General features: G+C 40.4%; 1 protein-coding gene across 3 annotated transcripts in view; it reads left to right on the forward strand.

Annotated features, from left to right (window-relative positions):
• UST (uronyl 2-sulfotransferase) overlaps window positions 1–27084 on the forward strand; it is a 240374-nt gene that overhangs the window by 140611 nt on the left and 72679 nt on the right. For all 3 annotated transcript variants that reach the window (XR_331477.5, XM_075924400.2, XM_006114947.5), the window contains one exon: window positions 12916–13069. Coding sequence is in view for 2 of the 3 variants with exons in the window: in XM_075924400.2 (XP_075780515.1) it covers window positions 12916–13069 (154 nt within the window). In the remaining variant the exon portion in view is untranslated. The remainder of the gene's footprint in view (window positions 1–12915; window positions 13070–27084) is intronic.

Below are 27084 nucleotides of genomic sequence, written 5' to 3' on the forward strand. Positions count from 1 at the left end.
CTCTTACTCCACTTCCATCTCCTTAACTATTTCTGGGTTTACTTGCAAAGATTCAACTGCTCCCCAGAACTACTTCACTTTTCTAAGCCTCTTGTAAAAGTGTGTAGTCCAGAGCAGAACCCCAAGATTTATTCTATCCCTGTATCTCTTCTTTGTCCTTGGCCAACTCTCCTTTCTTCCAGAAAGTAACTGGAGATCTCTCCCCTGCAACTCCTTCCTGCACTCATTTCACTACTCTCCCATTGGGCTCATCTGCCATTAAGCCTTGTTAATCTCTGGCATCACTCCAGCTGCAGCATATAAAGTTAATTGGCTCTATGTGGGCTCCATTCACCCTTGTGTGGGGGTGAACACCTCATCAGAAGTAGCATAGAGCAGTCTTTCAAATTACTGTAACCTCAGTTTCCTAACGCCATCATAAATGTGATTCAGTTAAAGCTGAAGTTGCATTAGTGTTTTCAGCACATTTTGTTGATTAAAGAAACATTGCTTACTTGAAATCTAGTCAGTTGCATAAAATGGAATAAACGTATTGCGGGTGTTGCTTCTGATCTACCCACCATTTTTTGTGTAGTTTTTATTTTTATTTTCTTTCTCTCCTCTTCTGCTGTGTGACCCAGGCAAACAGGAAAATGAATTGACTATGAACTTGTTTTACATAGAATAATATCTCTCACATTATTCTATCAGTAGACTAGAGAGATATATTCTTCTCTAATCTCATTCATTTAGACATAACACAGTAGAAGAGAAAATACATGCAGTTAGTGTGATTTATTGTTAAATTGATCGTAGCCCCTTCTCAGATAACCTGTCAGTTCACAAGTACCAAGCCATGGTCCCTGGAATACTTGCAAATGTTCTGTGGAGAGCTGGCTAGTCATGTGGCTCTGGCTGCTTCTCTATTGCCATCTACCAATATGCATGAAAACACCTAAGAACACCCTAGCTAATATTCTATTTAAGCATTAGCCTGCCACAGAGATGTAATGAAGTCACAAAAGAAAGAGGGTAGTAATTTCTAGAAGACAATAGTAATAGTTCATTTGATTTAGTATTTGCTAATATGGTGTCCTCCACTCCATACAATGCACAGATGAAATCATGTTCTGTACCAAAGGCTCATAAAGCCATAAGGGCTTATCTTCTTGGTCCATTGGTCCCCACTAATGAACTAATAAATTCTAGTGCTCACTAGCGTGTTGCACACTAACTGGTCTATGTGGACCATGCTGGCATGCTCTGCAGTTAAAAAGCTGATCATGTTGGGAATCATTAGGATAGATACTAAGGATAGAAAATATTGTATCACCTCTATATAAATCCATGGTATGCCTACATCTTGAATTCTGCATGCAGATCTGTTTGCCCCATTTTTTAAAAAAAGGCGTATTGGAATTGGAAAAGGTACAGAAAAGGGCAAGAACAATTATTAGGGCTGTGGAACAGCTTCCATCTGAGGAGACACCAATAAGAACGGAGCTTTTCATCTCAGAAAAGAGACAACCAAAGGGGCATGTGATAAATGTCTATAAAATCATGACTGGTCTGGAGAAAGTAAATAAGGAAGTGTTATTTATTCCTTTTCATCACACAAGAAGTAATGGGATCACCAAATGAAATTAATAGGCAGCAGGTTTAAAACAAATAAAAGGAAGTATTTATTCACTCTGTGCACAGTTAACCTGTAGAATGCTTTACCAGGAGATGATATGAAGTCCAAGACAATAACCACAATAAAAAAGCGAACTAGGTAAGTTCATAGAAAACCGATCCATCAATGGACATTAGCCAGGATGATCAGGGATGCAAAATCATGCTCTGAAGTATCCCTAGCCTCTGTTTGCTATAAGCTGGGAATGGGTGACAGGGAGCTGATCACTCCGTGATTACCTGTTCTGTTCATTTCCTCTGAAGCACATGATATTGGCCACTGTTAGAAGACAGGATACTGGGCTGGATGGACCTTTGGTCTGACCCAGTATGACTGTTCTTATGAAAGATCTGTAGTGAGCATTTATATAGTCCCATTTCAAACGGTACTACATCAGTGCACACTTTTTAGGGCACATCAGCAGGGTCTTCATAGTCCTGTGTATACTAGTTCAATATGCTAGTGTAGACTAGAACTTACATCCCAGTTGATACACCCAGATGTACTAGACAAGGGAGAAGAGAGAGAACGACTTCCAATTCGTGTGGGGGGGGGCGGGCAATTTATATATTCCCACAGGAATCACTGTATTTTACAATGACATTTCCTAAAGTTGTAACTCCAGAAAACAATAATTCTGGCATTGATAAGAGAGCTCCCAAAATTTTAGTTAATGAGTATAATATTGCCAACCCTTGACATTTTATTGTAAGCCTTGCACTATGAGGTGATTTTTCTTAAAGCCTGAACTTAAAAACCCTTTTGTTTGAGTCGAGAACCTCAGCTTTCATTTAAAAACATTTTTTTCAAGCTCTTATGGTTGCAGAGATAAGTCTACAAATGTGATCCAAGTATAGTCTAAATGCTCAAAAACTAAAAGGCAAATTAAAAAGTGCCCCGTTTTTTAAAAATGTATTCACTATGTTGGTGAGCCTGACTGTAATTTTGAATGCTTGGATTGGCATTACTGTAGGTGGAAAAATGTTAGTCTGAGGACTGTTCAATAAATTACTGATTGCAGCACATCTTTTTTTAGATGGTTCTTGTGAGCCTGCTGCTTGTCTCTGATATTTTGCAGAGAAAACAGGTTTACTTTGTCAGAAATTGATGTCGGGACTTATCATTGCCATACTCTCCTATTTCTAATTCTGTACGTTGGACCGCCCCTTCAGAAGATACATTATGATATATTTAGTGATAGAAATGTAGCCGTGTTAGTCTGGGGTAGTTGAAGCAAAATGCAGGACAATGTAGCACTTTAAAGACTAACAAGATGGTTTATTAGATGATGAGCTTTCGTGGGCCAGACCCACTTCCTCAGATCAAATAGTGGAAGAAAGTAGTCACAACCATATATACCAAAGGATACAATTTAAAAAAATGAACAAATATGAAAAGGACAAATCACATTGCAGAACAGAAGGAGGATGCGGGGGGGTGGGAAGGGGGAGGAAGGAAGGTAAGTGTCTGTGAATTGCTGATATTAAAGGTAGGGAGAGTGGGATGTTTGTGAGTTAATGGTATTACAGGTGATAATTGGGGAAACTGTCTTGATAATGGGTGAGAAAGTTCAAAGACTTGTTAAGTCCTTGTCGGTAAGTGTCGAATTTTAACATGAATGACAGTTCAGAGGATTCCCTTTCAAGTGCAGATGTAAAAGGTCTTTGTAGCAGAATGCAGGTGGCTAAGTCATTTAGAGAGTGTCCTTTCTGGTTAAAGTGGCAAGAAACTGTTTTCTCTTTGTGATCTTGTCTAATATCTGTTTTGTGGGCATTAATCCTTGGGCGAAGTGTCTGAGATGTTTGTCCAATGTACATAGCAGACGGACACTTTCGGCACATGATAGCGTAGATTATATTTCTGGATGCGCAGGAATATGTGTTCTTGATCTTATAACTCACTTGGTTAGGTCCAATAATGGTATCAGCAGAATGAATATGTGGACAAAGCTGGCAACGGGGTTTGTTGCAAGGGAAGGTACCAGGGTTGGTATTAGTGTGGTATGTCCTGTGGTGGTTGGTAAGAATCATCTTGAGGTTAGGTGGTTGTCTATAGGAGACTATGGGTCTTTGAGTATGGTATCCTGTTCCAATATAGGCTGTAGTTTCTTGATAATGTGTTGGACAGGTTTAAGTTGGGGGTTGTAGGTGATGACAAGTGGTGTTCTATTGTTGGTTTTCTTGGGTCTGTCTTGAAGTAGATGGTTTCTAGGTATTCGTCTGGCTCTTTCAATTTGCTTTTTTGTTTCTCTGGGTGGGTAGTTGAGATTTATAAATGCTTGGTAGAGATCCTGAAGCTTCTGGTCTCTGTCAGTGGGGTTAGAGCAGATGCGGTTGTATCGAAGGGCTTGGCTATAGACGATGGATCGTGTGGTGTGTTCTGGATGGGAGCTGGATGCATGTAGGTAACTGTATGAGTCAGTGGGTTTTCTGTAGAGAGTGGTGTCTAATTTTCCATTGTTGATTTGTACGGTGGTGTCCAGGAAGTGGATCTCTCGTGTAGAATGGTCCAGGCTGAGGTTGATGGTGGGGTGTAGGTTGTTGAAATCTCTGTGGAATATCTCCAGTGTTTCTTGGCCATGTGTCCAGATCATAAAGATGTCATCGATGTACCGTAGGTAGAGGAGGGGTGAAAGGGGACGGGAGTTGAGGAAACGTTGTTCTAGGTCAGCCATAAAGATGTTAGCATACTGTGGGGCCATGCGTGTACCCATGGCTGTGCCGCTGATCTGGAGGTATAAGTTGTTCTCAAACCGGAAATAATTGTGGGTGAGAACAAAGTTACATAGGTCTGCTATCAGGTTGGCAGTAGTGTCCTCTGGGATAGTGTTTCTAATTGCTTGTAATCCGTCTTCATGTGGGATGTTGGTATATAGAGCTTCTACATCCATGGTGGCAAGGATGGTATTATTGGGGAGGTTATCGATGTTTTGTAATTTCCTTAGGAAGTCAGTAGTGTCTCGGAGATAGCTGGGGGTATTGGTTACGAAGGGTTTGAGAAGAGTGTCTACATAGCTGGATAGACCAGTAGTGAGCGTGCCAATACCAGAGATGATGGGACGTCCGGGGTGCCCAGGTTTATGGATCTTGGGAAGTAGATAGAACAATCCTGGTCGGGGGTCAGAAGGTGATTCTGTGAGGATTTGTTCCCGAGTAGCTGTGGGGAGGCTTTTAAGGAGACAGTGTAGTTTCTTTTGGTAGTCCAAGGTGGGATCAGAGGGGAGAGGTTTGTAAAATGTGGTGTTCGAGAGTTGTCTGGTTGCCTCCTGGTTATAGTCGGCCTTATTCATAATGACCACAGCACCCCCTTTGTCAGCTGGTTTGATTACAATGTCCAGGTTGTTTTTGAGACTCTGGATGGCATGGTGTTCAGCGCGGCTAAGATTGTGTGTCGCTTGTTGTCGTTTGTGAATAATGTCAGTCTGTGCGTTGTTGCGGAAGCTGTGTATATAGAAATCCAGATTGTAATTCCGACCGTCAGGGGGAGTCCATATAGAATTATTTTTCCTTTGGTGTTGGTAGGGGGGATCTGGTAGGTCAGATTGATGTTCAGTGGTGGTTTGGAAATATTCTCGGAGACGGAGGCGGCGAAAAAAAGCCTCAAGGTCACCACAAAATTGTATCCAGTTTGTGGGGGACGTGGGGCAGAAAGAGAGACCCCGGGACAAGACAGACTCTTCTGCTGGATTGAGTTTGTAGCTGGAGAGGTTAACAATATTATCCGGTGGGTTGAGGCAGTTGCTGTTGTAGCCAGTGGTATGGAGCAGGTTAGAAAATTTATTGTCTTTTCTTTGTTGTAGGGAATAGAAGTGTGTATAGTAGATTTCTTGTCTGGTGGAACAAAAGTCTTGCAAGGTGTCAGTCGGTGTGGATGTTTGTCTTGAGATGAGACGATCTAAGTTAGAAATGTCATTCTTGATGGTTTTCTGTTTCTTGTATAAAATACTTACGGAAAGTGTCCGTCTGCTATGTACATTGGACAAACATCTCAGACACTTCGCCAAAGGATTAATGCCCACAAAACAGATATTAGACAAGATCACAAAGAGAAAACAGTTTCTTGCCACTTTAACCAGAAAGGACACTCTCTAAATGACTTAGCCACCTGCATTCTGCTACAAAGACCTTTTACATCTGCACTTGAAAGGGAATCCTCTGAACTGTCATTCATGTTAAAATTCGACACTTACCGACAAGGACTTAACAAGTCTTTGAACTTTCTCACCCATTATCAAGACAGTTTCCCCAATTATCACCTGTAATACCATTAACTCACAAACATCCCACTCTCCCTACCTTTAATATCAGCAATTCACAGACACTTACCTTCCTTCCTCCCCCTTCCCACCCCCCCGCATCCTCCTTCTGTTCTGCAATGTGATTTGTCCTTTTCATATTTGTTCATTTTTTTAAATTGTATCCTTTGGTATATATGGTTGTGACTACTTTCTTCCACTATTTGATCTGAGGAAGTGGGTCTGGCCCACGAAAGCTCATCATCTAATAAACCATCTTGTTAGTCTTTAAAGTGCTACATTGTCCTGCATTATGATATATTTAGTTTTAGAAAAATGAGAGACTTACTTGTCGTCATCATCCTCATTTAGCTGTGCCCTTTATTTGGTCCTCGCGTGAAGCTCTGCTCTATCTCTAGTAATGTGAAATGGCTCAGTAGTCCCAGGATAATTCTACAATTTAATTAAATCCACAATCTTTCCTGGGCTGATGGCTTTATTGATTCTTGGTCAGACAAAGCTGTAAATAAGAGGTCATGGTCTCTCTTTAAAGAGAGTTGTGTGACAATGTATCCCGATGGTGACTGACAGAACTTCATTATAATGTAACTCGGTGGTTCCCAACCTTTTTTATGCCGGGGACCAGCAAACCCATTTACGAACTTTTGGCGTACCAGCAACATTTTATTTGCATGTTCATTATGCAAAAAATGAACACGCAAATATACAAATACAATGTTACCTGATCGCCTAGCTCCAACCCAGTCCCTTGGTCCCCATTGCCTAACACCCTTTGACCCCCTCACCCTTATGCCCTTTGACCTTTAACCTCTACCCCTATAATCCATGCCAACACCCTCTTGCCCTGTGACCCCCACCACACTCTCACCCAACACCCCATTGCCCCTCCTCACCCCAGCACTCCCCAGAGCAAGGCTGCCTCCCTAGGGATTGTGGCTCTAACTGTCGTGCGGACAGGGGGAACAGCTGTTGGCAGCATATGCGCTCCTTCCTCCTTTGTGCACCCTCCCTCCCCATCAAGTCTTGCACCCGCTTGGGTGGGTGGGGAGTGCACGGAGCTCCAGCCAGGCCATCATTACTGAGGAGGGAGGGAGAGAGAGAGGCGCCACTGCCTCAGTCATAGTTCCTCCACCAGCAAAAGCGGCCATGCTGGCAGGGGGATCGGCCATTTGCAGGGTGCACACTCCCTCTTTCTTCATGCCCTCATCCTCCACAAGTATGGAGGAGAGAGGTAGGCGTCTCCTGCTCCGCCTCCTCATGCCATGCTTCAACCATGATAGCTGCCAGAGTTGAGCTGCCAGGAATAGCTGGTTTGAGCTCTAGCAGCCAGCGAGTTGTGGACCGGCAGCAGTGTGCGGCCTACTAGTTGGGAACCGCTGGTGTAACTAACTTGAGCTTAAAACATATGTACAGGAACTTTTAAAATTAAAAGACTAAGATTTAGCAAACGTTTTTGTATAGGTGAAGCTGACAAACCTGTTTCCCTTAGGGAAGACAGTTTGCCTGAGGAGATGAGTAAGCCTAATTCTTCCTGTGTATATCCTTTTACTACTGAGCATGATTTCCAAAACTGCCTGAAATGCAATGGCTGATTCCCCTTAGTACGGTATTTAACTTCACATAGGGTACATCTATACAGGAGGGCAAAAGTCAAATTAAGATATGCAACTTCAGCTACGTCAATTGCATAGCTGAAGTCGAAATAGCTAAATTCAGATTTGGCACTGACTACATAGCTAGAAGTCAAAAGAAGAACACTCTTCCTTTGACTTCCCTTGCTTCTTGTAAAATGAGGGTTACAGGAGTTGGAGTAAGAAGTCCTCCATCTTGACATTATTTCAAAATAATGGCTTGCTGGGTAGACGCGCACTATGTTATTTCAAAATAACGTTATTTATTCCAAAATAACACTGCTGTGTAGACATACCCATATTGAACCTCTCTAATGTGGAACCTTGGGACCTGACGAGTGCTGAACCAGAGAGTCTGCTGAACCACAGAAGGTAAACATTGTCTAGCGGCATTATCAACACTTCTACTGCTTACTGGGCACTTAGAAAACGTTTAGTAATAAATTAGAGCTAAATAACAGCGCAGAGTGCTGAGAGCCATGACTAGTGGCTTTAAACAAACTTTATGGGAATGTGGGAAAATTAGCCACACCCATGATAAAAGGACATCGGCTAACTAAAATCATGACGGACCACAGATGTTGCCAGACCAGAGTGTGCTGGACTAGAGAGATTCAACCTATAATATAATTAAAGTATATAAAAGCTGAGAGAACCTCTCTAGTTTATTGGTAAAGGAACTATCCTCCATTTAAAAACCTTCATTGCTGTTGTGATTTATATGTGATCTGCTAGGAGATTTCAGGAGAACTTTCAATCAAATAAATAGGAAAATTTGCCACACAGTGGAGATTCTCTTTCCAGAGAAACCTTGCAGCACTTGGCACATCATACAACCTTCTACTCTAAAACTTTATTAACTAATTTTTTTCAGACCAAGTAGATGTACTGTTGATGAGTATATAATATCATAGATATTTTTTAGCCTCCGATGCCCCAAAATCCAATGGTCTTTTGGTTGACCATTCATAAATCATAGCTGTAAACACAATAGTTAATAAAACCTAAAATAACCAGGATAGCACAGGTTACTGCAGTGGTGCTATTTAGCACTTTAATCAGTTCAGGTTGGAAGTTAAATATAGAAATAGAGGTGCAGATCCCCAGTTCCATTGACTTCAGTGGACAATTGACATCAGCTGAAGCTCTGTCCCAGATTGTTGTGCCATTATTGCAGCTATGCCATGCAATATAGTGAGAATGATCTGGTACCTCAAATATTTATAGTCCGATCCTAACACCATGGAGGGAAATGGCAAACTCCACTCCATCAGTCTGAAGAGGCTATGGCTTCAGCATTACTGTTTGTGTACTTCTTAATTCATGTACTTTGTACATGAATTGTATTTATATATACTGTATATATATATATATATATATATATATATATATATATATATATATATATATATATATATATATATATATATATATATTGAGTGTGTCTGTCTGGAAAAGTTATCCTTGGTCATTCAGTCCAGCCCCTGCTCTCTTAGATAACCTTTGAATAGAATCTTGTTCGATAATTTATTGAGCCCCATTTTAAAACCAGATAGGTTGTTTGCCACCAGTATTCCTATTCAGGCTATGTCTAGATTATAAAGAAAAGTCGGAAAAAGATACGCAAATTGCCCATGTATCTCTTTCCACTTTTTTTCTGAAGAGGCTTTTCTGAAATTTGGCCTGTCTACATGCGCCCAAATTTTCAGAAAAATCTCTTCTTTCAGAACCTCCCTTATTCCTCATACAATGAGGAATACAGGGATGCCGAACGAACGCATCCGCTTTTTTGGAAACTTCCGAAAAAGAGGATGCATTCCTAGGATGCAGCAGAGCTTTTCCGGATATCCCGGAAAAGCTCTGTAGTATAGTCATCGCCTCAGAGGCTGTTCCGGAACATCAGTCCTCTGATGATTAAAAACCTTTTGATTTCCTGCCTGCATTTTTCCAGGCCCAGTTTATGCCCCCTTGTTCTTGTGACAACATTGTCTTTCAGCTTAAATAGCTCTTCTCCCTCCATGGTGATTGTCCCCCCATCCTTAGTGTATTTATGAAGAATGATCATAGCCCCTCTTAGTCTTTATTTTTCTAACCTAACAGCGAGTCATTTTTAGATTCCTCTCCTACGGTAGGCTGACCATTTTTCTAGTGAATCTAATAGCCCTCTGCACTTGTCCCAGTTTGAATGATCTTTCTTGAATGTTTATTTTGATTTTATTGACGTGTGAGTGTAGGTGTAAGTTGTTGAGTTTACTTAGCTGATCTTTGTTCCTACTGTAAATACCCCAAAGACCTTTTTTCCTGGAAGTATTAGGATGTATCATGCCAGGCAAATGTTGCTCACCATTGACATTTTCATTTTGGAACTGGCAGTTTAGAAAATCATGTAAATATAACTTATAATATTTCAGACTCCAATCTTCTGTTAGAAAAATGCATATTTGTATAAAAGCCAGAGTAGACTAAATTTTTAAAGTAGGCCATGCTCGTAAAGTGCTCTGATCAAAATGTAAGTAACATCCTGGTTTCTAAATACAGGCAGTCCCCGAGTTACGCGGATCCGACTTATGTCGGATCCGCAGTTACGAACGGGGCCCTTCCACTCCCTGGTCTCCAGCAGACCAGGGAGAGGAAGCAAAGCGGCGGAACACGCGGGCAGCGGACAGGGGTGTCCGCTGCCCACGTGCACCGCGGCTTGGCTCTGCTTTGCTCTGCTTTGCCGCCCCCCCCCCCCGGTCTGCAGACCAGGGAGACGGGGGGGGGCAAAGCAGAGCCAAGCCGCAGAGCACGCAGCCAGCTGACAGCCCAGACCAGAGGGATGGGGGGCAAAGCAGAGCCAAGCCGCGGAGCACATGGACAGCGGACAGCCCAGACGCGTCTGGGCTGTCTGGTGCCCGCGTGTTCCGCCGCTTTGCTCCCCGTCCCCCTGGTCTGCAGACCAGGGGGACGGGGAGCAAAGCAGAGCAAAGCCATGGAGCCCGAGGGCAGCAGGACAGCCACGGCGCGTCTGGGCTGTCCTGCTGCCCCCGTGCTCCGCGGCTTTGCTCCGGACACCTGTGTACAGCAGATGGGGTGCTGCCAGTTGGTCCCGTAGCGCCGCTCTGGGCGCTACTGGACCAACCGGGCAGTACCCCAGCTGCTCTGCCCCAGGCGTCCTGATTCAGCCACTGCTGGTCAGTTTCAGCAGCGGCTGAATCAGGACGCCTGGGGCAGAGCAGCTTGGGTGCTGCTGGGTTGGTCCAGTAGCACCGAGGAGCGGCGGCGCTACTGGACCAACCCAGCAGCACCCCAGCTGCTCTGCCCCAGGGGTCCCCAAGTCAGCCGCTGCTGAAACTGACCAGTGGCTGACTACAGGAAGCCCCTGCCCCGGGCTTCCTGGAATCAGCCGCTGATCAGTTTCAGCAGCAGCTGACTTGGGGATGCCTGGGGTTCTTAAGTTGAATCTGTATGTAAGTCAGAACTGGCGTCCAGATTCAGCCGCTGTTGAAACTGATCAGTTTCAGCAACGGCTGAATCTGGACGCCAGTTCCGACTTACATACAGATTCAACTTAAGAACAAACCTACAGTCCCTATCTTGTATGTAACCCGGGGACTGCCTGTATGGAAGTTCAATTTTTTTATGTTGGCTTTTTGATAACTTGTGACACTGAAGCTGATCTCTGATATCAATCTAACTGCTCATATGCATAAAGTTAGTCATGTGTATAAGCACTTGCAGACTTTACTCACTGGTCCAAGATACAGAGGAAGACGGTGCTGACTTAACCCAATTCACTGGGAAATCCTATAGAATAAATACCAAGTACACGTTGTATAGTTTAATTTCTTACTAACATTTATATTTTTTAAATGTATTTGCTAGTTCTGTTGTTTATAAAATGTCTCAATTTTTAAAATTGAGGTATTTAAAGACTAGTTTTATCTCCTTCTTACTAAATGATAATTGTAATTTTCTCTCCTCTGATCAATTCTTCCCTGTCCCAAAGCTTTGTGTCCCAATTTAGAAAAGTATCCTTATTCACAAAATAATTTTAAGCATGTGCTTGTGTTCTGTCAAACTCAGTGACACTTTGGTCAGGTGCTTAAGTGATTTCATGAATCAACATGTTTTTTTTTTTTTTTTTTTTTAAATATTAAAGCATTCTCCCCTATCCTTAGTTCAGGCAAATTCCTGGTTGGATCTTCCTTAGAAATACCTCTTCTTTCCCAACAGGCTCTACTTCCTTTTTACTGTCTTGAAACCTTTTCACTTTAGATACTTTGTCTGAAGGAGGACCCCAGGCAATTTTCCTTTTCTTTTTATTGGGTTGGTGAGGTGAACCCACTCTCCAAAAGATGATTTATTGAATTGAGAAATGTGATTACTTTTCTAAAACACTAAAAACAAAAGATAGGGTAGAGAGCCAGCTCGCCTACCTCCCCCACCCTTGCAGGAGATCAAAGAGGTGAAAGGAGATTGTAAATAATTGCCTCAACCCCTGAAAGATTAAAAAAAATAGAGATCCCAGCATCTATTGTGAGGATGTGTTTGGTCTAGAGAAGCAGTCCTGGTTTATGGCTTCATCTACAAGATCTGGGGGGCTTTTGACATAATGATAGTCCCAACTTTCTGGATCCCTTCCTTTTAATTACCTCTATGTGGTGGTGATTCATATTTTAAATTCTTTGAGGCATAGATTGGCTATTCTTTTTTAAAATAACCTATATAAAGCACTATGCAAAGTTAAGGTGTTAAATTAATAATAACCATTAAAAAAATTCAGGAAAAAATGTGTCACAGCATATAAAAACAAAGGGATTTCACCCAGCTCTGTGTAGCACATTTTTAGTGAATAGTTGTCCAAACAAGATTGAGTATTTCATACTTGCAACTGGCATTTCTCAAATCATTGCCTGTATTTTAAAGATGAAGGTGTTTGCAGGGAAATCTTGTGTAGAACTCCATGGATTGCATTTTGCTTCCATTTTGGCTATCCTGGCCTTGACGCAATTTCCCAGATGGGAAATTAGTACATGGGAATAGGAATCCAGAGACCAGATTTAACTTCAGAGAGTACTTTCACTGAAAAATTCAAGGAAAGAGCCCAAGGAGCACAATAGTTGTTGTTATAGTTGCTCTTTAAGCAGGGAACTTTTCTCTGGATGAAATGTGTGTAACCTAATACAATATTGTAGCTACCTTCCAGCTTAAAAGGGGCTAATCAGCTCTCAGAAGGAGGTGAGGCACTTTTACCATTGATAAGGTCCTTCACACAACTTCCAGTCTTTCATCAGCTTTGAACTTGAATAGAGAAGAACTTTTTAAAGCATTTGATTTAGAGATGAGAATGTACATCTATAAATATCTAATGAGCTCTACACATTTCCCCCTAGGTTTGGAGGAGAACAGCCAGTATACATCAATATTATTAGGGATCCTGTCAACCGATTTTTATCCAACTATTTTTTCCGTCGATTTGGAGACTGGAGAGGGGAGCAGAATCACATGATCCGCACACCAACTATGAGACAAGAAGAAAGATATCTAGTAAGTTATTTTAAATTAAAGGCTATTAACAAAATTCTTTTTTGTTCATCATCCAGATACATATCTACAAAAAATGAAATAGGATGCTTGGAAAGTTGGAGAATGAGTTATCTTCTGTGTTTCTTCAGTCATTCCTGGTGTAGGTTCTCACGGTCAGTTGTATGGTCTTGATTTTAGTCAGGCTACAGAATGTATAACTTGTCTTGGTTAAGAATATAATTATCTAATTGTTATGTTAGAGAGAGATGCAAGTAGTGTCTCAGACTGATCTGATTCCAATTCTGTATTTCATTTGCTCAGCTTTCTTTGGTGGCATAAATGATTCCATATACCTATACTAATTTTGTTTGTTTTATATTGATACTGTGTGTGCTCAGCAACTTGAGCACAATACAGAACACTGAGGTGAGCAGTTGCATACCCATCTCCAATGTGTAGCTAATACATAATGTCCCAGAAAATACAAAAATATGGGACAACATCCAGATCCCATCACAAACACTACTAAAACTCCCATTGGCTACAGTGGTGCCTGCTTTCACTGTGGTTACCAAACACACTGGGTACCATTAGGTACAAATTGGAAGTATTATGTTAAAGAAAGGGTTGTGAAAGCCAAAATGAAATTTTGAAATTTACTTTACTTAGAAGTTTCAGAAATAAACTTTAGCCTACTACAGCACCATGTAAGGTTGCTGCTTATTGCCATATGGATTGGTTCCAATTTGTGGATATTTAATTCTTTTTTCCAGAGTAACGATTGCCCTCGTCAGCAGAAATACCACGGTGCTTGCTTCAAAGTTCAGAGACAACCAAGGAAAAAGATTTCTAAGGCACAATTGTGACAGGGCAGCTTGCTGCTTCAACATGTGACCTTGTGGGCAGCTGGTAATGTAGGCAAGGGCAGGCACAGCCTTCCCAAAATTGTGTACACACCCCAGCTGCTGGGAAGGCTGGGGCTGCGGCATGGCAGCCCAACTTCTCCGGCCTGGTGAGGACTGAGGGCAGGGATAGGGCTTGTCTTCCCCAGCTGGGCCTTCATTCATCATCCATGTGTGACCTTATAGGAAATGTCTAATCTGTTAAAAAAACCTCCAATGATAATTCTTCTACAATCTCCCTTGGACGCCTATTGTAGAGCTCATCTGCCCTCAATAGTTTTTCCAAATATCCACTGTAAATCTTCCTTGATTAAAATTAAACCAATTACTTCTTGTTCTATCTTCAGCAGACATGGAGAGAACAATTGTTTGCAGTCCTTTTTAAAGCAGCTCTCAAAATATTTGGCCAACTTATCAGGTTCCCCTTCAGTCATTTCTCAAGACTAAATGTGCCCCCTCTTTTATTAACATTTCCTCATAAGTTAGGTCTTCTAAACTGTTTTATAATTTTTGTTGCTATCTTCTGGACTCTTTCCAATTTGTCTGCATCTTTACTAAAATATGGTGCTCACAATTGGACAGTGATAGAGATGTAGCCATGTTAGTCTGGGGTAGCTGAAGCAAAATGCAGGACAATGTAGCACTTTAAAGACTAACAAGATGGTTTATTAGATGATGAGCTTTCGTGGGCCAGACCCACTTCCTCAGATCAAATAGTGGAAGAAAGTAGTCACAACCATATATACCAAAGGAGACAATTAAAAAAATGAACAAATATGAAAAGGACAAATCACATTGCAGAACAGGAGGGGGCTGCAGGGGGGGGGGGAGGAAGGAAGGTAAGTGTCTGTGAATTGATGATATTAGAGGTAGGGAGAGAGGGATGTTTGTGAGTTAATGGTATTAGAGGTGATAATTGGGGAAACTATCTTGGTAATGGGTGAGATAGTTCAAATGTTTGTTGAGTCCTTTTTGGAAAGTGTTGAATTTTAACATGAATGACAGTTCAGAGGATTCCCTTTCAAGTGCAGATGTAAAAGGTCTTTGTAGCAGAATGCAGGTGGTTAAGTCATTAAGAGAGTGTCCTTTCTGGTTAAAATGGCAAGAAACTGTTTTCTCTTTGTGATCTTGTCTGATATCTGTTTTGTGGGCATTAATCCTTTGGCGAAGTGTCTGAGATGTTTGTCCAATGTACATAGCAGACGGACACTTTCGGCACATGATAGCATAGATTATATTTCTGGATGCGCAGGAATATGTGTTCTTGATCTTATAACTCACTTGGTTAGGTCCAATAATGGTATCAGCAGAATGAATATGTGGACAAAGCTGGCAACGGGGTTTGTTGCAAGGGAAGGTACCAGGGTTGGTATTAGTGTGGTATGTCCTGTGGTTGTTGGTAAGAATCATCTTGAGATTAGGTGGTTGTCTATAGGAGACTATGGGTCTGTCTCCCAGAGCCTCTTTGAGTATGGTATCCTGTTCCAATATGGGCTGTAGTTTATTGATAATGTGTTGGACAGGTTTAAGTTGGGGGTTGTAGGTGATGACAAGTGGACAGGTTATTGCCAAGTAGGGCAAGACAATTACTTCCTGTTTCTTACATATGACGCTCCTATTAATACACTCTAGAATGGATTTTGTGAAGGCAAACAGTATAACTGAGTTAAAAAAAACCTAGATATGTTAATTGAGGGTAGATCCATCAGTGGCTATTAGTCAAAATAGTCAGGAAGACAATCGCTTGTTCTGTGGTGTCCCTAAATCTGTGATTGCAGAAGCTGGAACTGAACGATAGGGATCGATCACTCAGTAAATTACCTTGTTCTTTTAATTCCCTCTGAAGCATTGGGCATTGGCCGCTGTTGGAAGATGGAATACTGGGTCACATGGACGATTGGTATGATCTCGTATGGCCATTCTTAAGTTCTTATGAATATTAGCCTTTTGCACAGCTGCATCATGTTGGCTCTTTCAGTTTGTGATCCATATAGTACTAATGCCTACTCAGGTATTTCCCATTTTTAATTGTGAATTTGATTTTTTTTTTCCCCTGGGTGCATGAAGTACTTTGCACTTGACTTTATTGAATTTCATCTTGCTGAATTCAAACCAATTCAATTCGTCAAGGTTGTTTTGAATTCTATTTCAGTCTTCCATGGTGCTTGGAACACCTTTCAGCTTTGTGTCTTCTGTAGATTTTATAAACATGCTTTTCGCTTGATTATCCAAGTTAGTAATACTGTATCCTGGACCCTATGGGATCCCACTACATAGCCACTTACAGTTTGACAATGAACCATTGATAACAACTCTCTGGCTATGTCTACATTCGCGGCTTCTTGCATGAGAAATATGCAAATGAGGCTAAGCGTGGAATATCGCCGAGCCTCATTTGCATACCTAATGAGACGCCATATTTGCAGAAGAGGCTCTTGCGCCAGAAGGAGCTGTCTACACTTCCTCTTTCTTGCTCAAGAAAAACCCTCTTGTGCACTGCTTATTCCTGAAAATAATCAATGCAGTGGCATTGAGCAAGAGGGTTTTTCTTGCTCGAGAAGGGGGAGTGTAGACAGCTCCTTCTGGCACAAGAGCCTTTTCTGCAAAAATGGCGGCTCATTAGGTATGCAAATGAGGCTTGGTGATATTCCACACTTGGCTTCATTTGCATATTTCTCACTCAAGAAGCCGCTAGTGTAGACATAGCCTCTGAATATAGACTTTCAAACAATTGTACACCCACTTTACTGTAATTTCACCTAGAGTACATTTTCTTTTGGAGAATGTCTTGTAGGACTGTGTCAAAAGATTTACTAAAATAAAGGTATAGCACATCTACTATTTCCCTCCTATCCCTATCCCGAGGCCAGGATCTCTGTTAAAATTTTTTTTGGAGAGGCAAGGAAGTAGATGAGGTTCAAGATGTGTCCTGTATACTTTTCATACCATAATTCTGAACTACTTTTGCTGAACAGCACAATTCACAAACTTGTTTCAATAACTATCCTCTATGAGGTTAGTTTTCCATAAACAAAGTTATGTTTTGCATATATGCTTAGCTGTATGGTTTTGGGGGTTTTGTGTGTGTGGATTTTTTTTTTAACTCTGCTACTTTTATCATCTGGCTTTTTGGGGTACTTGCATCAGAGAGCCTATGAAGTAGATACAATTTGTTTATAAAAGTTAAGTATACTTAGCCTTTTAAAATTTTATCACATCTACTGTATAATTAAAAACTCATTTGTAAGTGTTAAAAATTTCTCTGCATTAACTATATGTCTGGGGGTACTAAGAGGCCTCTGAATCAGTTTTGGATTATTGTTGACATTCTTGTGCTTGCACTTGGAAGACAGACTAACAGCTATTATTGTGTGTGTCTCAAGCATGTGTTTGTGTTTTGTGCTGTGTGTACTGGACAGAACAGTTGGAAAAGTATATTTATATTAGAGTCACCATGTTGCCCCTTTAGAAAAAATAGGGCTTGCTAGTACGCTTTGTACTTGATCCTGCAAAGTACAGTGTGTCCTCGCCTATTATTTAAGTGGGAGGTCTAGTGATTGGCACCTCTCTGCTTAAAAATAGGTGAGTACCCAATCTTGAAGGCTTATGATTCATCAATTACATAAAATTTCAGTGTATTTTCTTCTAAAAGGCACTATTGCAGGACTGAAATTTCATAGTTGTTTAATTAATTAGTATCTCTCTTGCTTTAAATGTTAGGGTCAGAATGGAAAAAACATGACCATCACTGTACTTTGGCAAGTTTTTACATATATAAAGTGTGTTTGTATGCACGCATGCACACGTGTGCAGTTTGGTGCATACATATTTGCATGGACACAGAAGTTATAGGCATAAGAAAAAATTATAATAGCAGAAGGCTGATGAAATGTTGGTGTCAGTAACTTAGTGTGTTGCTCAAAGACACTTTGTTCTTTTAGAGACATTGTCAGCAACTTTGTTAATTAATTCGAGGTTTTTTGTTTGTGTGTTTTTAATTTCTACTCTTGGTAATGCTCTACTAGAAGCCTGGAAACAAAAAAATTCCTCCTTTGGCATACTTTAATTGTCAAATGTAGTATTCAAAGAGGGTTATTGTTCCTATCTAAGTAGAGTATAGGCCATCTGCCAGTGAAATTTGTTTTAACAACAATCAGTCATTTAGAATGTTAAAAACTTTTGAAGACGTGTTATCTAACCAAATTTTATGGTATGTAACTGTATGTTAATCCTTTTCTTTGTAGTGCAAAGAGGTGCATATTTATATTTTAACTGAGACGATGGGTTTTATGACCACTTTAAAATCTGGTAAATCGGTTGCTTATTGTAGCTCTGAAGAAAATAAATATAGAATGTGTGCCCCTGGACATACAGCATAGCATCCTTTTAGCAGCATACTGCTAATCATTGGGCTGGTTTCTGCCTTCAATCCCTCCACATTTACTTGGATGAAAGAATATAGTGTTCACGAGGCTGCCTTTATTTTTTTAAGGGGAGATGGGTTCAGAGGATCATCTTATTTTTAGCTAAGCCCTCACATTTCTTTAAATGCAGAGCATTGTGTTATCAGTGAGCTGCTCCAGTGGTGGTGGTATTTGTGATTCACATAAACAACTTGGGTTGGATTGTGCCTAACTGGTTAACCATGTGCTGATTTGCAAAAAAGAGAGGACACAAGTGAGGAGGACAGAAAAATATTTCTCTGTACCCCTTCCCTTATGTCCTTGAGGGAGGCCCAGGAAGAATACCAATTCTTGAATTCCATGAATATAAGAACAAGCGGAGTCTCTTGCATAGATTGCTAATATAGCCTGCCATAAAAGGGGAGTGGGGTGGTGTCTGCTATTTGGAAGAAAGGAATACAGAACTGTGGTCCCAAAATCCCTTTTTGGACCATATGAAATCTTGTATTCACATACCAGAGATATGGTACAGGCAACTGCTGCAATATGAGCTTCTCTACGCAACTCAGCCAGTTCCCGGACCTAATCTGCCAAGACCACTGTCTCTGCTCAAGTGAAATATATGCAATCAGCCATCAAAACAGCTCAGTCCTGAAGTTCTTCAAAGGTAAATACTATTGGATGTGCAAACCACCAGACCCATTTCTATTACAAATTCAATCACGTTCCTTTGGGAACTGTTCCCACCTTATATTTCCATAAAAGTAGAAGGGCTTTTTTATTCCTTTACCTAAATGTGTTGACCCTGGAAACATTCAGTCCATCCTGACTAAAGCAACTATGTCATTTACAGCAGCTTTTAAAAGGAAACTCCATCCATGAATTTAGTTTAGGACGTAGGCCTAAAGTATAAAACACATAAACTGTTATATGTATTTAAAAACTTTTGACTATAATTGTTCTTTCTAAACTTCCTGCTGGTGATGGCCAACTTTCAGAAACTGTTGAGATAATTTGTGATATAAGCATGAGACACCAAGTATGAAAGAGATATAGGGAACCTCTTTTAATATTGGCTTCACAACCTTTGATCTGAGGGCCAAGTACACAAGTAATGTGTAAAGTGGTGGCATTTGTTGTTGTTAATTAGTCTTCAGGGAGTATTAAATGGGTCTGATTCTGAACTCTTAGTAGTTATAAATAAATGTTAGTGTAGCTTTATTGACTTCAACAGAGTTACTCCTGATTTATTCCAGTGTAAGATTAGAAAAACCCTGAGTCTCATTATAACTACTTGTTTTTACATACACACAAAGTTCTGAAAACTTTGGAATGAAATCCTTCTTACTAGGTGTCTACCCAAAGGGGAATCTTTACAAAATTTTAAGCAAAGCTGTTAAAAAAAAAACAGAAAAATATTACCGGTAAGTTTTGAAAATTAAACATACATATTCCTTTCCTTTTAAAGAAATGCTAATCACATGAAGAGCATGAATCACACTTGGGACACTATTGAGAGGCTGGCCAGTGGCAGACAGAAGTGGAGGACCTTTGTTGCTGCCCTATACGCCTGTGAGCATAAAGGGCAATGATGATAATGAATCACATTTTTAGGCCTCACTTCTGCAAAATCTCACTTTTACAAAATGGCCCCATTTAAAAGATACACACACCCCTTTCTCATCTTTAAATTAAATCTGGGGACACAAATGAAAAAATATGCATGAATGAAACTTAATTATAGTTTCTGCAGCAAGTTTAGATTTTCCGTGTGGCACAGATCTGCTTTTCTTGCTAAATATGTAGACCAGTATATTACTATTTAAGTCATTACTTTATGTGATAAAAAGCTCAATTTGCTGTTAGAAAATCCATATGCATCCCCAACTTTGTGAATCTAACAATGTTGTATTACTGCAGTGTTTTGCATTTGATATATGTATATTAATTAGTACATCTAAGTAATTAATACAGCTTCAGCTTTTTTAGCTCCATTATTTTACTGTATTCTATTAATTAAATCAGTAATAAAATGTGTAGTGTTCATGTGGAGAAGAGAATTGTTCATCACAAGCATCTACCAATATTGGTTCCTACCTGTAGTATTTTTTCTCTTTTCTTTAGAAATTGAAAAGATCCAGTAGAGACTAATTTTTTTTTCAGCATTAAATAACAGATTGGGCCCGGTCCTACCAAAGCCTCTGTGAATGAAATTGATTCATATGTTGCTATTAACTTCACTGACAACTATGTGCATAGATATCTTGTAAAATTCAGGACCCTTGTTTCTTATTCAGGGGTAGATTTTCCTTTCCATTAGTTGTCAGAAGTTTCTTAGGAAGCACTGCTTGCAAAATCAAGACTGTAAAGCCCAATATTTATTGTATCATTTTAAATGTTATAATAACATTCCTTGTGTTGTTGAATTTGCTGTGGTTATAGCCTCCAGGAAACTCTGTCTTTCTGTCTGTCTTTCTTTTGATCCCAAAGCAATTTACAAATATGAATTGATTAAACCTCACTAAATTCCTATAAGGTCTGAAAATGTTTCCATTACATTGGGAAACTGAGGTACAGACCAGTTAAAAGTGACTTGTGCAAGTTCACATAGTAAGAGCATTACAGAGCTAAGAAAAATAGTTCTTTAATACCTGGTTGCCAGTCATGAGCTTTAACCATAAGACTATATTTTATGTTCCTTCTTTCCCTCTCCCACTGCCCCAAACCTACGTGCACACAGACGCCTGTATGGTCCCAGTGTTAAACCCCTGTTTCGACATGACTGGCAATGTTCTTTTGATGTCTCTCCTGCAGAGCTGATACTTAAATTTGGCAGCTGTAAATTCTCACTGGAACATCACACAGTAGCTTCAATAACTAATGCTACCATTCAGGATGCAGACAGGGCTCTTCTCAAGCATAGCCACCTGTCAGCTGACCCAATTAGAACAGTTTTTTTCTTTTCTCTAATGAGTTCTTTTAATAGTCTCCAGCTGTTCCCTTTTTCTATGTTAACTTTCAAAGTAAAGCTGTGTATTTGTCTCATATTTATTTAACTGTTCAGCTAATGTGTGTATGCTCTTAACACAATATATTGTTCACTTAGATTCTCCCATTATGTATTAATTATTTGTAAAATTGTAAAGGGTTACTATCAGATAATTTAGGCCCTGAAATTGGGTTGTTTATTTCTTTTAAAAATAACTATACAAAACATCATATTGATGGTAACATTTTCTTATCAGTTATTTTTTAAGATGATTTTCCCCTGTATGGCTTGTAACCCAAACACTGTAGTATGATCCTATTGAATGAGAACCAGAAAATGAACCTCAATAATTTATTTTGAATGACCAAGCTGAGTGTAGTGCAGATGATAAATAAATCACTTTGCAATAGTGAAGAATGTGTCTTGAAAATATTGTGAGTTTCAATATCATCAGGTGGTATTAGGACAAAGGTGAAGAGATTTGGCTTTGATGAATGATTTGTAATCTGACACCTTTTCTTTAATTAGCTACATCATTCTGTATTGTACCTCTTTTCTGTAATGGTTTAGGTAGGATAAACACACAGCTTTGTTTCACAATATAAGAACTTAAATCTTTTTTTTTCCTCGAGATTTGTGGATGTTCGTTACTAAGGTTCTCAAACTCTATTGCAAACATTGAGAAATTCCATGAGAAATTTAGGATCCAGGAAACACTGAAGTACTGGCTGATAGTACTTTCAAATCCCATTGAAGTTAATTGTACCGTAGATGCTCAACACCACTGATAATCAGACCATTTATATTTAGGAACCAATGTGAAGCACCCAGGTTTAAAAATGCTGACCTTCATTTTTGCAGCTAATTCAAGCAAGTTCCATGCTATCCTTATGGCTGAAAAGAATATAATGCAGCTCTTTTTAATTCTTTTTCAAAATACTATTGTGGCTTGTTTTATACCTGTAACTAGAAGATTTACCTGGCATTAATTGGGTCCTCTATCGAGGTAGGTAGGTGTGGAGAGTGCAGGAGTCAGGGCATGGGATGGGAGGCTCAGGGCAGAGGGCAGGGTGGCCAGCAGCTGCTCCCCTGGACTCACCCAGGGTGGTGAAGCCCTTGTCTGCTTCTAGGGGCCTGCCAGGGGCAATAGGGGGGCTCTGCTGCCCAGTTAGTGGCTGCTGCTGTGGGCCATCCCAGAGCTGAGAGGGCCATGCTGCCTGGCCAGCAGCTGCTCCACAGCTCCCCACGGTTGTTGGGGAGGCAGAGGCATGTTTGCTTGCAGCTCTCTTGTGGTTATACTGCAGTATGACTGTCCCTGCTGTCACTGCCCTCCCTTTCTGCTTGATGAGAAACAATCCCAGTCCACATACATCTCACTATCCTGGCTCAATCAAACTCTTGCTTTAAGTTATAAAAGGAAGTTTCATACCAAATTTGTTGGTCCTATCTGTTACGTTTAGGAGGAGTTCTTGAACAGACAGACACAGGCAGACCCACAAACTTTCTCAAATATATAGTAAATGGCCATTCTTTCTCTTCCAGCTCACAGCCCAAAGACCAGGCCTTGTGTTGGGTAGCTCTTCAGCAGGAAAAATCTTCTAGTGGAAAAACAAAATGGAAAGGTCACCAAGTTTGATGTTTGTAAATCCTGATGGGTTTGGATGGCATTTGTCAGAGAGACATTTCATGATCTTGGGTGATGGGACATTGCATAAGCAAAAGAATGGGGATGAGGAAACTCAGGGCAACAGGGATACCTGGTAAAAACAAGCAGACACATTGTCTCATATTTGTCTTGACAATGTGTGATGTATGCACATCTCCACATACTGCAGGTGAACTTCCCTGGTACTCAGGCATCCTCCTCCACCCAGATAATACTGCTGATCAATGCCAACAGGGAACTGACAGGACCACTCCCTTCCCCTTAGATTCTGACTTAAGAGGTAGGTAAGCTAGCCAGAGGGAGAGCTGAAGGCTACTAGCTTGCTCTCTTTCTCTGCTCCCCACAAAGAAAAGAGGGGACAGGGAGAAAGGAGGCAGATGGAGCATCTTGAATACTATTTCTCCCATCAAGTGCTGGTGCTGCCTCACCTACTTGGCAGGAAGGCAAGGAGTTTGCTCAGAACAGATTGATATTGGGTGGTTGCTAAAACTGATGTGTTCAGTGTGTGTTTCTTCAGTGTTGGTGAGACTGACACATTGTTTGAAAGAGGAGGGGAACATTCCTTTCCAGAATGAGGTGTTTGCTGTTTTCCTCAGGAGCAGCACCAATTGCTTAGGACTTGCTTTCACAAGCCAGGAAAGGCATGCATGGAATTTGCAAATCTTGAAGACTCCCCTTTAGGATTTCCAGTACTTCTTGATGAATGAATGTACTGAAATCCATGAATGGAGGCAGACTATTGGTGAGTGGACTTGTGGAGTGGATCCATATTGCCTGCCCCTCTGGCATCACGTTCTGATGCAAATGCAGAAGCTGCTGTGATGTTACACTTTCTCACCATTTATCAGTTGCTGGGATGATGTCAAAACCAGACCCTGTCATCTTTTCTTTCTCCTTCTCTTCGCCTCCCTCCTCCTGCCAGTTATCACATCTGTCTTTCACTGTGCATGGGCCTGCACACAGTTGCAGCTTCTCCTTTATGCTGCCCTGTTCAGCTGCTAAACCTTTAACAGCAGGGTTTGCAGCTCACTTTGAGGTTCCTGTGCCTGTCTTGTTCCATTTCCTGCTGCTGCTTTTCTGCCCAACTACCAGCTACCTCTCCAAATCTAGGCCCCAGTGTGTCAGGTCTCAAGGGTTGCCAACTGTCCGGTATTTACCCGGACAGCCCGGTATTTTCAGCTCCTGCCCGGTAAAAAAAAATGCAGAGAATACCGGACATCTGAGATGTCCTGTATTTTCTAAATTTTTCCCCAGCCAGAAGGCGAAAATGCTGGGCACCTGGCAACCCTGCACACGTTCAGCGCCCGGCCTCGAGCATCCCTCTGGCCCCCAGACTCCCGAGCTCAGCCCCCATGCTTACTTGGTTCGCAAGGCTGCTGGCATAAAATGGCTGCCAGCCAAAAGATCCAGGGGAAGCTTCCCCTGGGTCTTAGTGCTCAACCGCGCCCCTGTTCCGATCCCTGCACTTAAAGGGGACATACTCTTTTAATGCTGTTTTATTTTTTGGCTTAAATCCTTGGAGTCTTTTTTTTTGCTCAACAACTTTGGTCTCTCCCCCCTGGCCTCCTTTCTCCCCCCCCCCCCCCCAACAGAATTTTTTCCTGTTTTTTTTTTTTTGGGGGGGGGGTATTTTTGTTTCAACCATCTGGCAACTCTACAGGTCTCATTTATTAGGTACTATGGGCTTGAGTACAGAAAAAGTTATTAACCCATACTTCAGTGCCTTGAACAAATTAATTCTGCAGACTCCCTTCTTCCTCTCTGATTCCAAATGGGTGCACTTGCTTTCCTAGCAGCAGTTTCTAATCAGATAGATGTATCTATTGCTATGTTACAGGGTGGGTGGTCCCAGAGGCTGGATAGCCTGAAACTAAGCCAGCCCTGGTTACAGAATATGACATACCTGGGTTGAATCAAGTAATTTTAGGATAAAAAGATTGGGAAACTGCAGTAAAGGCAGAAACCCAAGCAGTGTGCAGTTATGTCTGTAGTTACAGCTGGGAGAAAGAAGGTTCCTGTGAAGAAAGAAGGCTCCTGTGAGAAAGAAGTCAGCAAGGAAGAAGGCTCCTGTGAGAGAGAAGTCAGCAAGGAGAAAAAGGTTGACAAAATACAAAGACGGTACCAATGTGACATTTTTAAATATAGCTATAGCACTCAACCCAAGGTTTAAGAATCTGCAATCTAATGTGATGTGGAACATGCTTTCAGCAGTTTGAATAGTGCAACACTGCAGTGCAGAAACTGCATCATTTGGATAACCAAAACTACTGTCATCTGACTCAGGCAATAAAAATGAACATGCATTGGTCTGCACTGCTTTGGATTGTTATGAAGCAGAATCCCTCATTATCATGGACACGTTCTTTGTAATGATGGTTGATGCATGAAGGGACATATGAATCTTTAGCACATCTGGCACATAAATATCATGCAATGCCATATACAACAGGACCATATAAACACCTGTTCTCACTTGCAAGTGACATTATAAATGAGAAATTTGTTTGTCTGAGTGATTGTTTGAACAAGAAGTAGGACTGAGTGAACTAGTAGGCTCTAAAGTTTTACATTGTTTTGTTTTTTAATATCATTATTTTTCTACATAATTCTACATTTATATGTTCAACTTTCATGATTAAGACACTACACTATATTACTTATATTAGGTGAACTGAAAAATACTTTTATTTTTTACAGTGCAATTATTTGTAGTAAAAAATAAATAAAAGTGAGTACTGTGCACTCCATGTTCTAAATGAAATCAGTATATTTGAAAAATGTAGAAAATAGTAAAATATTTAATGGTGTTTTAACAGGGCAATTACTCATGTGATTAATTGTGATTAATTTTAATGTCTTGACAGCCCTGTTAAAAACTGAAAATTTCCAGCTGTGTATGTGATGTTAAGCACTTAGCCCACAAATTGTAAATATTGGCACTTAAGAGCTTTGTCTCCTTCAAACAGTCAAACAAAATGGACAATTAAATAGTTTAGTTCCAAGTCGGAATAGAATGGGATTTTGTTTTGGGGTTGGTTTTTTATTTTTGGAACTCTTAAGTTTTGATTATTCTTAATAAGAGCACATCAGAATTTTTCAGTATGGGGACAGTTAACAAGCATTTTAAACGAACTATCTGCATGTTTTAAATATTTTTTACACACATATTTTGACATGGCTAGACTTTTTTACTGTCAGCTAATTCACTTCCTACATTTGCAACAACCAATATATTGACTAGATTTAAAGTGTATATATAACCTCATAAGATAATATATTTGGACTGCTTTTGGGAGAAAAATGTTTACTGACCTGGAAAATGTTAGTATTTGTTTAAAACAAGAACTGTGAATGCTTAGTGAGCTACATAAAAGAGTACAGCTATTTAGTTTGACTCTTTGATGAAGTCAAATTAACATCTCCCTAGCAAGCCATGCTAAATATGGTTTTTGTTAGGAAGGGCCCAGAATAGCATCCCTGGTGTTGTTTAATATGCAGTTAGGGTTTATCTATAAACCAGTTGGAATCAAAATTGTTTTGTTGCTAATATGACTTCTTCTGAAGGAGTGGGGAAGCATTTCAGGATGTCATGCCTCTTCTTAATGAAATATTTGAAACCCCTTGCTTCCAACATATTGCAGATATTGAGACTGTAGGGATAAAAACATTTTTTATCAGTAATTAATAAAAGGATGCTGAATTTCTACCCAACCGTGGAGGTTTTTATACGTTTAAAAATAACCAATCCTTGTTTTTATTAGTTCATTTTCTTATTTCTTTCCTACTCTCTTCCTGCTACCTTTCCCCCCTTCCCAATTTGTGGTTTATTTTTCTGATCGGTGCTGTGCACTGCCAGCAAAGTGAAGTTAGCTAAAACCCTATTCTCTGAAAACAATGTATTTTAGTGAACCTTTCAGATGATAGAATTTTAATCAAAATCCCAAGACCTTGAGTTAATAGAATCATTGTAACTTGTGAGCTGCTGATAATTTTACTGGTTCTTACAAAGTATTCATTAAAAATTACAGTGTAGCGTGTGTGTGTTAGATTTTAGCAGACATCCTATATATCTGACA

The sequence above is a fragment of the Pelodiscus sinensis genome, chromosome 3, assembly GCF_052426305.1.
Source record: "Pelodiscus sinensis isolate ZL-2025 chromosome 3, ASM5242630v1, whole genome shotgun sequence".
NCBI classification, from domain to species: Eukaryota; Metazoa; Chordata; order Testudines; family Trionychidae; genus Pelodiscus; species Pelodiscus sinensis.